General features: G+C 35.0%; 1 protein-coding gene across 1 annotated transcript in view; it reads left to right on the top strand.

The window, feature by feature from the left end:
• The window catches only part of LOC109081198 (astrotactin-2-like), a 418,824-nt gene that overhangs the window by 256,596 nt on the left and 150,053 nt on the right, over window positions 1-12,175 (top strand). Inside the window, 1 exon segment of the mRNA XM_042723440.1 lies at window positions 1,978-2,130. Coding sequence (XP_042579374.1) covers window positions 1,978-2,130 — 153 coding nt within the window.

Raw genomic sequence — 12,175 nt, 5'->3', positions numbered from 1 at the left:
ATAGTTAAGGCAATAAAATAATTAAGACGAAAATCTTAGCAAAATGGAGGAGGATGCGGTTTGTATGAAATGTCAGAGAGTCTGTGGTACCAGGATGACATAATTAAACAATTGTACACCATTTTGAATCGAGTTTTAATTTTATTAGCTAAACAAACGGAAAGCTTCCACCAAGAACAAAAATAGCAAGAGTACAGCGCCGACTGCTGTTACACAGGGAAGAGCCTGGTATTATTAGCCTTTTACAGGTTGTTATCCAGGGATAACATACCTCGGAATGTTGCGACTGACCAATCAGAATCAAGTATTCCACAGAGCCGTGTAATAACAAAGAAGAACAACATTAACAACAGGAGGAAGGAGGACGCTGTGATCCCAGCTGTGTTTTTGTTGTGTCTCGCGGGTTTCACAATAATAGATATGGGATGTCGATGTATACGTAAAGCGATTGAAGGAATGGAAAGGAAGACTAAGATTCTTTAACGACAACTGGCAGTGCTACATTTGCTACAAGTGCCTGCACTTCAGCGTCCTTCCATCTATTGCTGTTCAAGTTGACATAATGTTTACAGTATGTTTACACAGCATTTTAAATCATGGTGGGTGAGGGCGTTTTCGAACACTTCTGGCCAATTAATTTATAGTTACGTCACGGGTAGTAACAGTTGTGCTGCCATCTATAGAGCCCTGCCTCCAGGAGTAGCGAGCTAATTTGGTTTCTCGGAAAAAGGCATTTTGTTACTAAAATCGCACACAGTTCCAGTGGTGCGAAAACGCCCAAAAGTGGGTAGTTCCACAATTAGTTCTGGTACTATGAAAAGGTTCCTGCAGTGCGAAAGGCCCTATTTTTGATGGATGGCGATTGTAATGGAGGTGAAGACGATTACATTGACACACAGCAATCTTACAATATTAGATGTCAGAATCCATTATTAATGTGCAAATAAACGAACCGTGTATGTGTGCTCCTTGATAGCTTTTTGCATGAGTACATTTGAGTATGCTTGAATGTCTGGCAAGTGTTTTATAATAGTAACTCACTGAGGAAACGTTTTTATAGGAGTTTGCAATGGTCATTGGTATTTATGTACATACCTGACACAGGAACTGATAATTGGTCATGTTGGCTTCCTTCAATCACCACAATCGACAAAATCAGATTATTTTAATGTATTTTTTTTTTCTGTTCTGTTTAATAAATCCATTGTTTTTTTTTTTTATTTAGTGTTTAAGGTGTTATTGGATATATTGATATATATATAGATATATATATTATATATATATATTATATATATATATCCTATATATATCTATCGAATGTATATATATATATATATATATATATATATTATATATATATATCTAATATATATATATATATATATATAAACAAATGTCACATTTATTTATTTATTTTTTCTCACAGTTTTTGACGTTGCACTGTATACATAAATTGTGAATTATGGAAATTAAAAATATATATATATTTTAATTTATTCCTGAAAAAAGCTTGCAGAAAATATTTTGTGGGAATCATCCTCAATCTTTGGTAAAAAATTAAAAAATATATAAATATTTTAATTTATCCTGAAAAAAGCTTGCAGAAAATATTTTGTGGGAATCATCCTCAATCTTTCAAGTAAGCTTCAAAAATACTTGGCAGAACAAATGTCCTTTTGTTAACTTTTCTATGTGTATGCCTGATCATACCGGCGATGTTGTATGCTGTGTAAAAGGAAGTTGGATGCTGGCGCCCTGCGGCCTAGAAAAGCTCCTCATCACTAGCCCTTTTCAAAAGCATGAAAAAACAAACAAAAAAAATATAGGCTCTGGACCAAGAAACACAACGCTAAGTAAACTGGAGCCGTCATCCCGCTTGAACGCCGGAAAATCGTAAAATGTTTTTGCGTACTGATATTTAATCTATCGATGAATAATTGATATTAATCTGTCTATCTCTGTAGTTTCTTCTTTTAGGGAACGATGGCCATAAGTCCACATGTATCGAGACGGGTGGATGATCTGCTCGCGTCATTTGGTCCAGTGAGGGATTGCTCTAAAGACAACGGCGGATGCCGGAAAAACTTTAAGTGTGTTTCAGACAGAAGGATGGACTCGACTGGCTGCATGGTGAGTAGCCATAATCACATATCCTCTAAATTTGGCCTGTTTGATGACTTACTGAGCTCAAACTATCTGAAACATGGCACAAGTGAAGACTGTTGAGTCATATTGGCATCCTGCACTGAGACTATCAAGCTCTCATTCCAGGAGAACAGCATTCTGGCAAATTCATCTCATTACAGGCATATGAGTTTGTCTCGTGTTACATGTGCAGATTAAAAGGAAGGAAATTAAAACAAGAAAATGCGTTTAATGGCTTTTTTGGGGTGCGATGTGCTCATAGATGTGGTAATTTGATGAGGTAAATTGACTTTGGGTTGATGGATTATGAGCTGATGCACAGCATGATGGGCCTTGATCACTCACACATTTATTAGGAATAAAAGTCTGACACTGATCTTGCAGTCTGATCAGCTGCAGTGCTTTAAAAGAATAGTTCACCCCAAAATGAAAATGCTCTTATCTTTCATTAACGCTCGAGTCGTTACAAAGCCATTTCTTCTGGGGAACATAAAAGGTCAAATTTTGAAGAATGTCCTAATCATTCTTTTCTTTTGTAATGAAACATAATACTGTCAAATGTCAAATTTGCCATTAAAATGATTAGTTCTTATGTCATCATGGATGTCAAAAAGAAAAATGGAATCGTGAAAAATAAACTAAAAAGTAGCGAAAAAGAAGTGTGCTAATTGTATTGAATGTGCAATAGTGTACTTTAAATCTCATAAGTATATAAAAAAAATAACACTTGTACTTGCAGATCATGTACTGTTAATGAAATAAAAGGCCACGTAAGTGTAGCCTACTTAAAGGGATAGTTCACCCAAAAATGTAAATTCTATCATTAAGGTCCTTGCTCACTGGGTCCGAAATTTTCGTATGCATTTTTCATATTTGTCATCCTAAAATTTTGCCATGCACGAAAGTCTTCAAGCAGTTAGGATGATTTTGTTGTCCTCTCGCTTCTTAAAAATAGAAAAAGAAAGGAAATATTGGGTCCATCCAATCCTGAGATCTAGAGAGGAAGGTGAGTTCCCCCTCATTATTAAAGAGCAGCGTGATTATCACGGGCGATTCAAAGTTTACTTCAGGATGTCAGAGGCTCCGTCTGATGCTTTGCTAGCAATACTAGAGCCACATATTAAAAAGAAGACAATTTCTGTGAACTCAGTGTGCGTCAGTGCTTATTCATTTTTCAACATTTCAGACTCAGTGTGCAATGGCCTTTACTCATCCTCTTGTCATTCCAAATGCTAGCTCCTGTGTCAGCTGTTGTGAACACATGTTAAAGACTGACACAGAAGAGAAGAAATTGTTAGATAAAGTTATTTTTGTTTCCTTTGTGCATAAAAAACTATTATTGAAGCTTCATAAAATTAAGGTTGGGCCACTGATGTCACATGGACTATTTTAACAATGTCCTTACTACCTTTCTGGGCCTTTAACGTGGTAGTTCTGTTGCTGTCTATACAAGGTCAGAAAGCACTCGGATTTCAATAAAATATCTTAATTTGTATTTCGAAGATGAACGAAGGTCTTACAGGTTTGGAATAACGTGAGGGCGAGTAATTAATGAGAACATTTTAATTTCATGTGAACTATCCCTTTAATGAAAGTACTTGATTATATATTATATATTAGCTTTATTGTTTGATATTACATTAAGTCCCTGTTTACACTAGTGTGTTTTCATTTTAAAATGGCATTTTTAAAATTATAATGATCCTTGTCTACACTGGCGTTTTCACTTCTTTTTTAGAAATGATCTCATTCCATACACAACTGAAAACGCATGTAACATCCCTTATGAAAAAGAAGTTTATTCAAGTGTGCTATTAGTATACTTCTTTTAAACTAAAAATAGGAAAGTATGCTTACTTTTTATGTACTTCTCAGAAATGGGCTTTATGTACTTCTCAGAAATATACTTAAAATGACATTTAAGTATACTTGACTTATACTTACAAAAAGTCTAAATATACTTGAACTTTACTTAAGTATACTTAATAAAATAAACTTGAAGTATACTACTTTTTGGTAAGGGATGACCCTTTATGCTGGTACAACCATAGATTTGTATAGGTAGATGACCTGTTATTTAGATGGTGGACGCATCTACGTGCTTGGAGCGGTCAAATGGGTAATCTACCTATACATATCTGTGGGTAAAACAATAAGCATGATGTTATTGTTTACACGCTCATTAAGGATACGCAGAGCGAATGTCGGCAGCCACGCCATCGCTTTCAAAAATCTCTGTTTTGCTCCGTTTACACTGAAATGCAACCATAGAGTTTTCAAACTAATGCGGGGTATGCAGCGTTTTCAAAGGTCTCTGTTTTCGACCTCCAAAATGCTGGAGTAGTGTAAACGACAGACGTAAAAGTATATGTTTTTAAAGTGTATTATTTCAATAATAAGTACTCTTTGCTACAGCAAGGGGCAATGTGTCTAAAGCCCTGTTTACACCTGTTATTAAGATCTGTCTTGGTCAATCTGAAAAACAAAACAAAAAAACACATTTGTAAATGGTGTCCAGGACATCTGAACTTCATTCAGAAATGCACATGAACATTCATTCAAAAACATTCATGTGATTCTGACTAAAATTGCAGGTAATCTACAGTAAGATGTATCTCCATTGTTAGACAGTCACTGAAAACAAGTGCCTCATCTCAGTTTGCCCTGACCTGAAATAACCTAAAAGTGACATAAAGGGCTTCAGGGAGGAAGCTTTCCTGGTGACAGGAGGTCCTTGTTCATATAGACTTCCATCATGTACCATTGGAGAGTCAGGTGAAAAGATAATGACAAGGATGTGACAAGTCCAAGGTGATTCGGTACGGCCTGTTTGAGCCTCTCAGGGTGATGGTAGGTGACAGCCGCTGATCTTTCCAGCAGAGTGGCTCACCCGCTATATGCTGGTCCTGGAGCAGGAGGCAGAAGGAAACCAGACTGTGATGGATGAGGCTCTCAATGATGGATCGGTAAAAGTGAAGCAGGATGATGGAGCGTTTTCTGTTGCCTCAGAAAGAGCTTTCTCTGTCTGGCTTTCCAGATCATCGCAGTGATGTTGTACTCTTGTGTGAGGTTATGATGTTCTTGAATGATTTATTTCCAGAAGGAGGTGTGATGTTGGCTCTTCTACATTCTATCCTCAACAAATTCTTGACAGAACACCAGCAAGTCATCTGGACTTCATCTCAGTCATATATATCAGTGGTGCATCCATAGCCTCGCCATTGGTGGTGTTCAGTCATTAGTCTATAGTAGCTACATTTACATGCACCTTAGCTTGAATTTGACTATCTTCTCAAGTTTTGTTTAGAATACATATATGCACATGTAAACAGTGCAAAATTTAGGGTTCATATAAACAGGTCATTCAGAATCTGAAATCAGATTGGATTCACAATTTACAAAATTAGTGCATGTAAACATACCTAGTGAGGTACAGAGAGAGGGACAGAACACAGTATTGAGGGGCACCGATGTTTGTGATCTTGGTTTGCTTCTGCCTGAATAATTTGCTCTCTGCCCGTTAGGAAATTAAATTGGCAGACGGAAAAGGGAGTCAGTTTATGATGGAGAAGGTACTTTACTGTTACAGATGTTGGAGCTGTAATTGTTTTCTACAGGACTTGGACTAGACTGAAAGAGAGTACTAGAAGTGGACTTTTTGATGCTCTTGTTTCCACCTGGTATTGTATTTTTGGTGATCAGCTCAGACATGGTCAGCTGAGACACTTTGGAATTAATATTTTCTGTCTCCTTTGACCACTTGTGAACAGATATCATAGAGACCCATAAAACCCCAAATCCTACTGATATTAGTATATTCAGATCGTGTGTATGTGCTCTTATCAAATGGACTAGAGAAGAATTCCTTGAAAGTTTGCCATTCCATTTCTATTATTCATTTTTGGCTTTTTGCAAATATATATTAAAAAAAAAAAAAAAAAAAAAAAAAAATATATATATATATATTATAATATATATATATATATATATATATGCTATATATCTAAATATATATATATATATATTATAATTTAAAACAAATGAATAACAAATATTATCCCCTTCTTTTACCTGTTTCTGTATATAAAGTACACATAGGTAATGTTGTGGAGGGCTGTAAGCTGAGCAGATGCTGTTGTCTTTTGCATTTAGTCTCAGACTAAGGGTTTTATAACAAAAGATTTTAAAATTAGAGTGAAAGTTTTATTATATAGGGGAAATTATGATGGTGGAAAGTTATGCATTTGAATGTTTTTATGGTTGTTTTGTCTGGGATAGGTCAGTGTTTTTGTTTATTAATTTTTTACCATCATCTGTGATGGATTTTTAATTTGGGTTGCCTTTATAGAATTGTGGCATGACAAGAGCATTTGTAAAGGCACTGACATCATTTGTAATCTTGCCAAGCGTTGAATGGGGTCTGTCTTATAAAAACACTGCATGTCCTGAAACAATCAGCTGCACACTTTTAGGGCATTTGCAGCAATCGCTGCCTAATCCTTTTAAGTGTTCACTTCACCTCTATTACTGAGAGTGTAGGGAAATGGCAGAGGAAGGAAAAGCTCTTTAAAACTCCTCATGTCACCAATGCTGAAGAGGGTGAAACACAGGGTGACTCTATCGGGAGTGGTATCGTGACCTCGGCCCAAGTCAAGAGATCCAGAAATAAATCCACTTCAACCACCACGAGGTTACGAGGAAATTGTATAGCTTTACTCGAGTGTCAAGCTTGAGATCGGAGTGATATACTTAAAGACGCTTATTGAATGTGAATGCAGTTTTATTCCCAAGATTTAACAATCGCAAATCAATGTGTTTGCATCTGCATCTTTACATAAATTGCTTTGCAGTTATTTATCAGAATGTTAAAATCACTTCTAAAGACACACATTGGCTTTAAGTAATTTAGCACAGAATCAAAATCCCTTGTCTAACAAAATTAAAATAGAGTTGGAAGCAGCAATTATGAGATAAGCACAGCATCAGAATCATAATTGGACATACAGCATTTCTGTAAATGATTTTAAATGTAAAATAGAATTATTTATAAAACACATGCTTCTAACATTTGAGCAATTGTGCAAAAAAAAAAAAAATGCTGTTTTTTTCTGCTGATTTAAGTATCTGGAGTTGCATTTTATTATTAGAGATCACCTCATGGGGTCACTCTGCGACACAAATCTTGATAAAGCTATAAATGGAACTGAGAGATATTTGACACTAGTAATGTAGACAAAAAATAATTTATTTATTTATTTATGCATTTGCACTGAAATTTTAATTAGACTGAAAAGGGATGGAGAAGCATTTAAAAATGTCCAGTAAATGTAAGACTGTTGCAGTAGAACCTCATAATGACAATTCTTAAATGTGCTATATAGTAATTAGAAGAAACTAGTAGATGTCTCAGAAAGGCTAAATGATATATATGTAAAAAGGAAGCATTATTATGTATTATGGGCTTGCATTTCTGCCAGAAGCAAACATTTGAAGTTAAAAATGGATTTGTTTCTTTAAAACACACAGCTTTTCTTTTCTCAGGATGTTAACTGATGGACTGGAGTCATGTGGATTAGTTGTGGATAACTGCAATATTTTTATTAGCTGTTTGGTATTCTGACGGCACCCATTCACTGCAGAGGATCCATTGGTGAGCAGTAATGGAATGCTACATTTCTTTACATCTGTTTCTGTGAAGAAGCAAACTTGCTAATCTGATTTTTGTATTGGTTGGTTTGGTTTGTTTACTCTCATTTTTTTTGTATCAAATATATGTGGTGATTTTTAAAGTACATTATTTAGATAATTGCATTGCTCAAAGAACAAATCGGAAAGACATACAAAGAACAGTGGCCTTACACTGAACAAGTGAGTAATTGCATTTTGAACCAAATGTCGGATTGTAGTAAGAAGTTATGATGACATGTCAAAACAAGTGTTTAAATATATCATATATTAATATAGAAATGCAATATGCATAAAAGCTGTTCAGTTCCGTCCTCTGGAGCAAAGCGGGTGGTGAATGATGATGATTCATGCTCCTCACCTCATGATTGATAATCCACTTCAGCATTTCTCCTGGAGTGGGCGGTCAGACACAGAGGAGAGCTGACTCTATAACAACGGCTAGCATCCACATGCAGGTTGTTTGGGAAAGCTTTATTAAACTTTGTGTAGCTACTGGCATATTTCGACATTTTTCAACAAGTGCAAACTGGTCCAACAAAATAATTTGAATGGCAAAATGCATTATTTATTTTGGAAGGAAAGTTTTCAGCAAGGACCACTCGGAATGAAATATACATGAAGAACAACTAATAAGATTGTCCGAGTTTATTCCATGCTGAGTTTTGAAGGGAGAGCTGTTGCCAGTGGGTGATCTTATTAAAATTTTCTACTAGGAAAGTGCCCACTATCCAATTTCAAGCATTTTTTTTTTTTTCTTCTGATTCATTTATTGTTTATTTCTTCTTATTCCTGTGATTAAAGTTACATTTTCAGCATCATTACTCCATATTTTGAAATATGCATTGCATTGTGTTGTGCTTTAGGGTTGAAGGACATGTTCATAAACTTAACAGAAAAGGTACTGGTCATTTTTTGCCATTAAGATTTTTTTCTCATAATGTGTAGACAGGAAACTACTTGTAAATTCATGCTAAATTTTCATTCAGCCTAAGGTGAAAAATGTTTTTTTTTTTTTTTTTTTTTTTTGTTTTCCATGTTAAAAAGACCATACTTGTTTGATTTTCATAAAATCCCTCTGTAAACCATTAAGAAGGCACATTTATTCACACGCAGGGACCTTTTTCTTCCATATGTCGGTTGTGTTTATTTTTTGAAGGCATGCATTCTTTCATGTACAGTATCTGTATCTCTACTGCAAATGAAACAGCTTGTGTGTCCATCATTTGAATATCCTCCCTAGAGTTCAAGCCAGGTGTGTCCAAACCATTATACTGTGGTGATGGCTCCCTCCTGTGCCATTAGCATAGAGAGAGAAGATGCTTCCAAACCTTTGAAGGACGAAAAAAATGAGAATGCTGGAGAATGATGAGGTGACGTAATGGACGACACAGAGAGATGGCTGAATTTTGAACAGAGCAGAAGGAGTGGAAATGAAGAGTGAAACCAGATGAAAAGCGAGAAGAAAGGATATATGCTGAATGAGAGGAGAAAATAATGAGACGAGAAAGAGCCGCACACATGTGAAATCATTATTCTGAAGGACTTTTTTTTTTTACAGGGACTGTTCTGCAGGCTGTGATTTTTTTTTTTTACAGAATTTTGTAGATCTTAAAAAAAGCTGTGCAGCAGGGTTTGCTTGCCAAGTGCCAAATGAGAGTAAAAATAGCCTTTGGCAATTCATTGGAGTGACTCGCCAGTTGGCCGGAATCTTTATAAGGAAATGCAACATAATACATGGTTTAGGTGATGTAACTGATGCTGATCAAGATGAATCAACCAAAACTGTCATGGTTGGCACATCCTTTTTGACATTATGCTTGATAGCATGTTCATATAGTCTACTGTACTGCTAGCTAAAGAATGCCAGAAAAAAAAAAAATAAAAAAATGAAGCGTGGTGGGATCTAGAAATCCTCTCACATCAAATTCCACCCACATATTTGTTTGTTTTGGAAAAATTGACCACCAATTATTTTGCTTTGAGGGCATTTTTATGCCTTGGAACACAAAATAAAAGGATTCAATTGATTGGCAGCAATCCTGCAGATCAAAAATTTGTTCTGCTTTCCTGTTTTGGCACCATCTGATAAGGTAAAGTTGAGATCTGAATGCCAGGAACAAAGAAACTGGCATGTCAGTTGCGTATTAAACCACTGAAAGGAAGTCTAAACTCGCAGCAGCGTTCACAATCGGAAGAGCTGTGCACAATATGAGATATTCCACAAAAGGCTGCCTTTTCAATTTCCGCTCCTTTAATAGTTTAATGAATGCAAGAGCCACAATATTATGCACAGCAGATATCATCTCCTATCTGAGACGAGAAGCCAATGGGGACAAAATAACAAAACAGCCTTTAGAGTCATTTTCTTTCCTGCATTTTTTTGCTGTCTCGTTGTGAGGTTTTTCAGATGAATTGCCTTTAATGATTTCAGAAACATGTCAATTGAGTTTCTAGTCTTTTGATTGGCACTGAAGAGGATTCTTTTCCTTTATATTAAGTCACCGTTTAGTAGTTTGTGAAAATTATGAAACGGGCACATTTTGCATCATTTGAGGTTTCTGCAACTCTTGAAAAACTCCAGCCGCCATTGACCCACAGGTCAAACATCACTCCAAAACAACTTTATTAGGTCATGCGTGTAATTCTGACGCTTAATAATGAGGGACACGCATTCATTAAGATGAAGGCAGCTGCTTAATTGCACAGTGTCTGATTAAAAACCTGGAGGTGATTAGATTGACTAATGAGAGTAAACACAGAGGTGGCAGATTGGGCCACGGAGGTTTCTGTGCGCCCTCATTTCTCTCATCTCTGTTGTCTGTTCTGATGGAGATCACGTCTTTTACAGGCTTATGTTGCGCTTTTGGAATGTGCTGTAATTCTTTAGACTTTTTTATGGGTTCTCTTAAGCACTGTATTGATGGCACTCTGTGAATGACTCATCGATTAGACTAATATAGTGTTTGTCTCGGTGTGTTTCCAGCAGACTCTCTGTTTCTGTTGCTCTGTGAAACCATAGGTGTCTGTGTGCAAGTTTTTATTTAATTGCTTCTGTATATTTGTTTCTTCATTTTCATTTTGTTTCCATGACTATAGCCTGCTTTGAAGTTTTTTGTTTTGTTTTAATTTGTCCTCCCCTCAAATACACAACTAATTGTACTAATAGTCAATTAAATATAATTCTTAAGATTTAAAACAAGAAATTAATTTTCAATTCAGCTATACTATATATTCAGAATGCTAATCAAAATAACAGTGAATTATTTATTTATTGTACACCCTTTTACTATTTATCACAAATAGTATGTATTTATTTTTTGTTTATGTTATGTTTTATGTGCATAATATCCAGTAGAGTATATATAGAATGTAATGTCAAACATTGTAAATCATTAGTTCACTATCTTCATTTACAACTGCTGTATTAGTTGGCAGCCATTGCACTTCAGCAGTGTGATATGGTTTGTTGTCTTGCTTTATTGCAAATAATGATCTAACCTGCATTTAAGTGTTTCACAGAAAAACTCAGGATATAGTATTTTATGTAAAAAAGAAAAGAAAAAAACACACATAAGTCCTATTAATTTATATACAGTGCACTGAATGATTGAATGAATTAATGAATTAATTAATTAATTAATGTATGAGAAATAGTCTTATTAATCAGTAATATATGTTCCTGTCTGTAAAATAATACATATTGTAAAGAACGTTCTGTGAAAATATAACCGTGGCTGAGATTCTACCATTTTCAGTGATGTATGACACATTTATGGGAAAATATATAAAACAAGTCTCTTTATTATGATACGCATGATCAAAAAGCAGTAAAACAAATGGAGGGACCACAAGAGCTTGCCTGTTTCAGGTGAATTCACTGAATTGATTTGTGTAACTTGTATAACTTAATTAGTAAAATTTCCATATACAGGATCAGTAGATAACCTTTTTCTGGGTATTGTGCATGGTATGTATTTTTTACAAATAAACTGAGTATTTTTAAAGCTACAAAAATTGTTAAGTCAAGAGCAGTGAGTGATTCCCACATATATTTTATTGTTTGATTAATATTAACAACACAGACACCATCAGCAGGTTTATAATAATAATAATACACATAACTAACCTAGATCTTGTTTGTGGCTTATATGATTAAAAGCTCTTTTAACATCAAGGAAGTCCCGCACTTTATATTTATAAATAAATGAAGCAAAAACATCAGACAAGTATTTTGTTTCTGAAGTACAAACATAACTTTTTTTTATTTATATTGTAAATTGTATTGTTTTTTTGCAAAATAATGAAATTTATAGTATTAATAAAATCATTAATTTCAGTATTT

The sequence above is a fragment of the Cyprinus carpio genome, chromosome B5 (assembly GCF_018340385.1).
Source record: "Cyprinus carpio isolate SPL01 chromosome B5, ASM1834038v1, whole genome shotgun sequence".
NCBI classification, from domain to species: Eukaryota; Metazoa; Chordata; class Actinopteri; order Cypriniformes; family Cyprinidae; genus Cyprinus; species Cyprinus carpio.
This window is presented reverse-complemented; position numbering and strand designations above follow the sequence as displayed.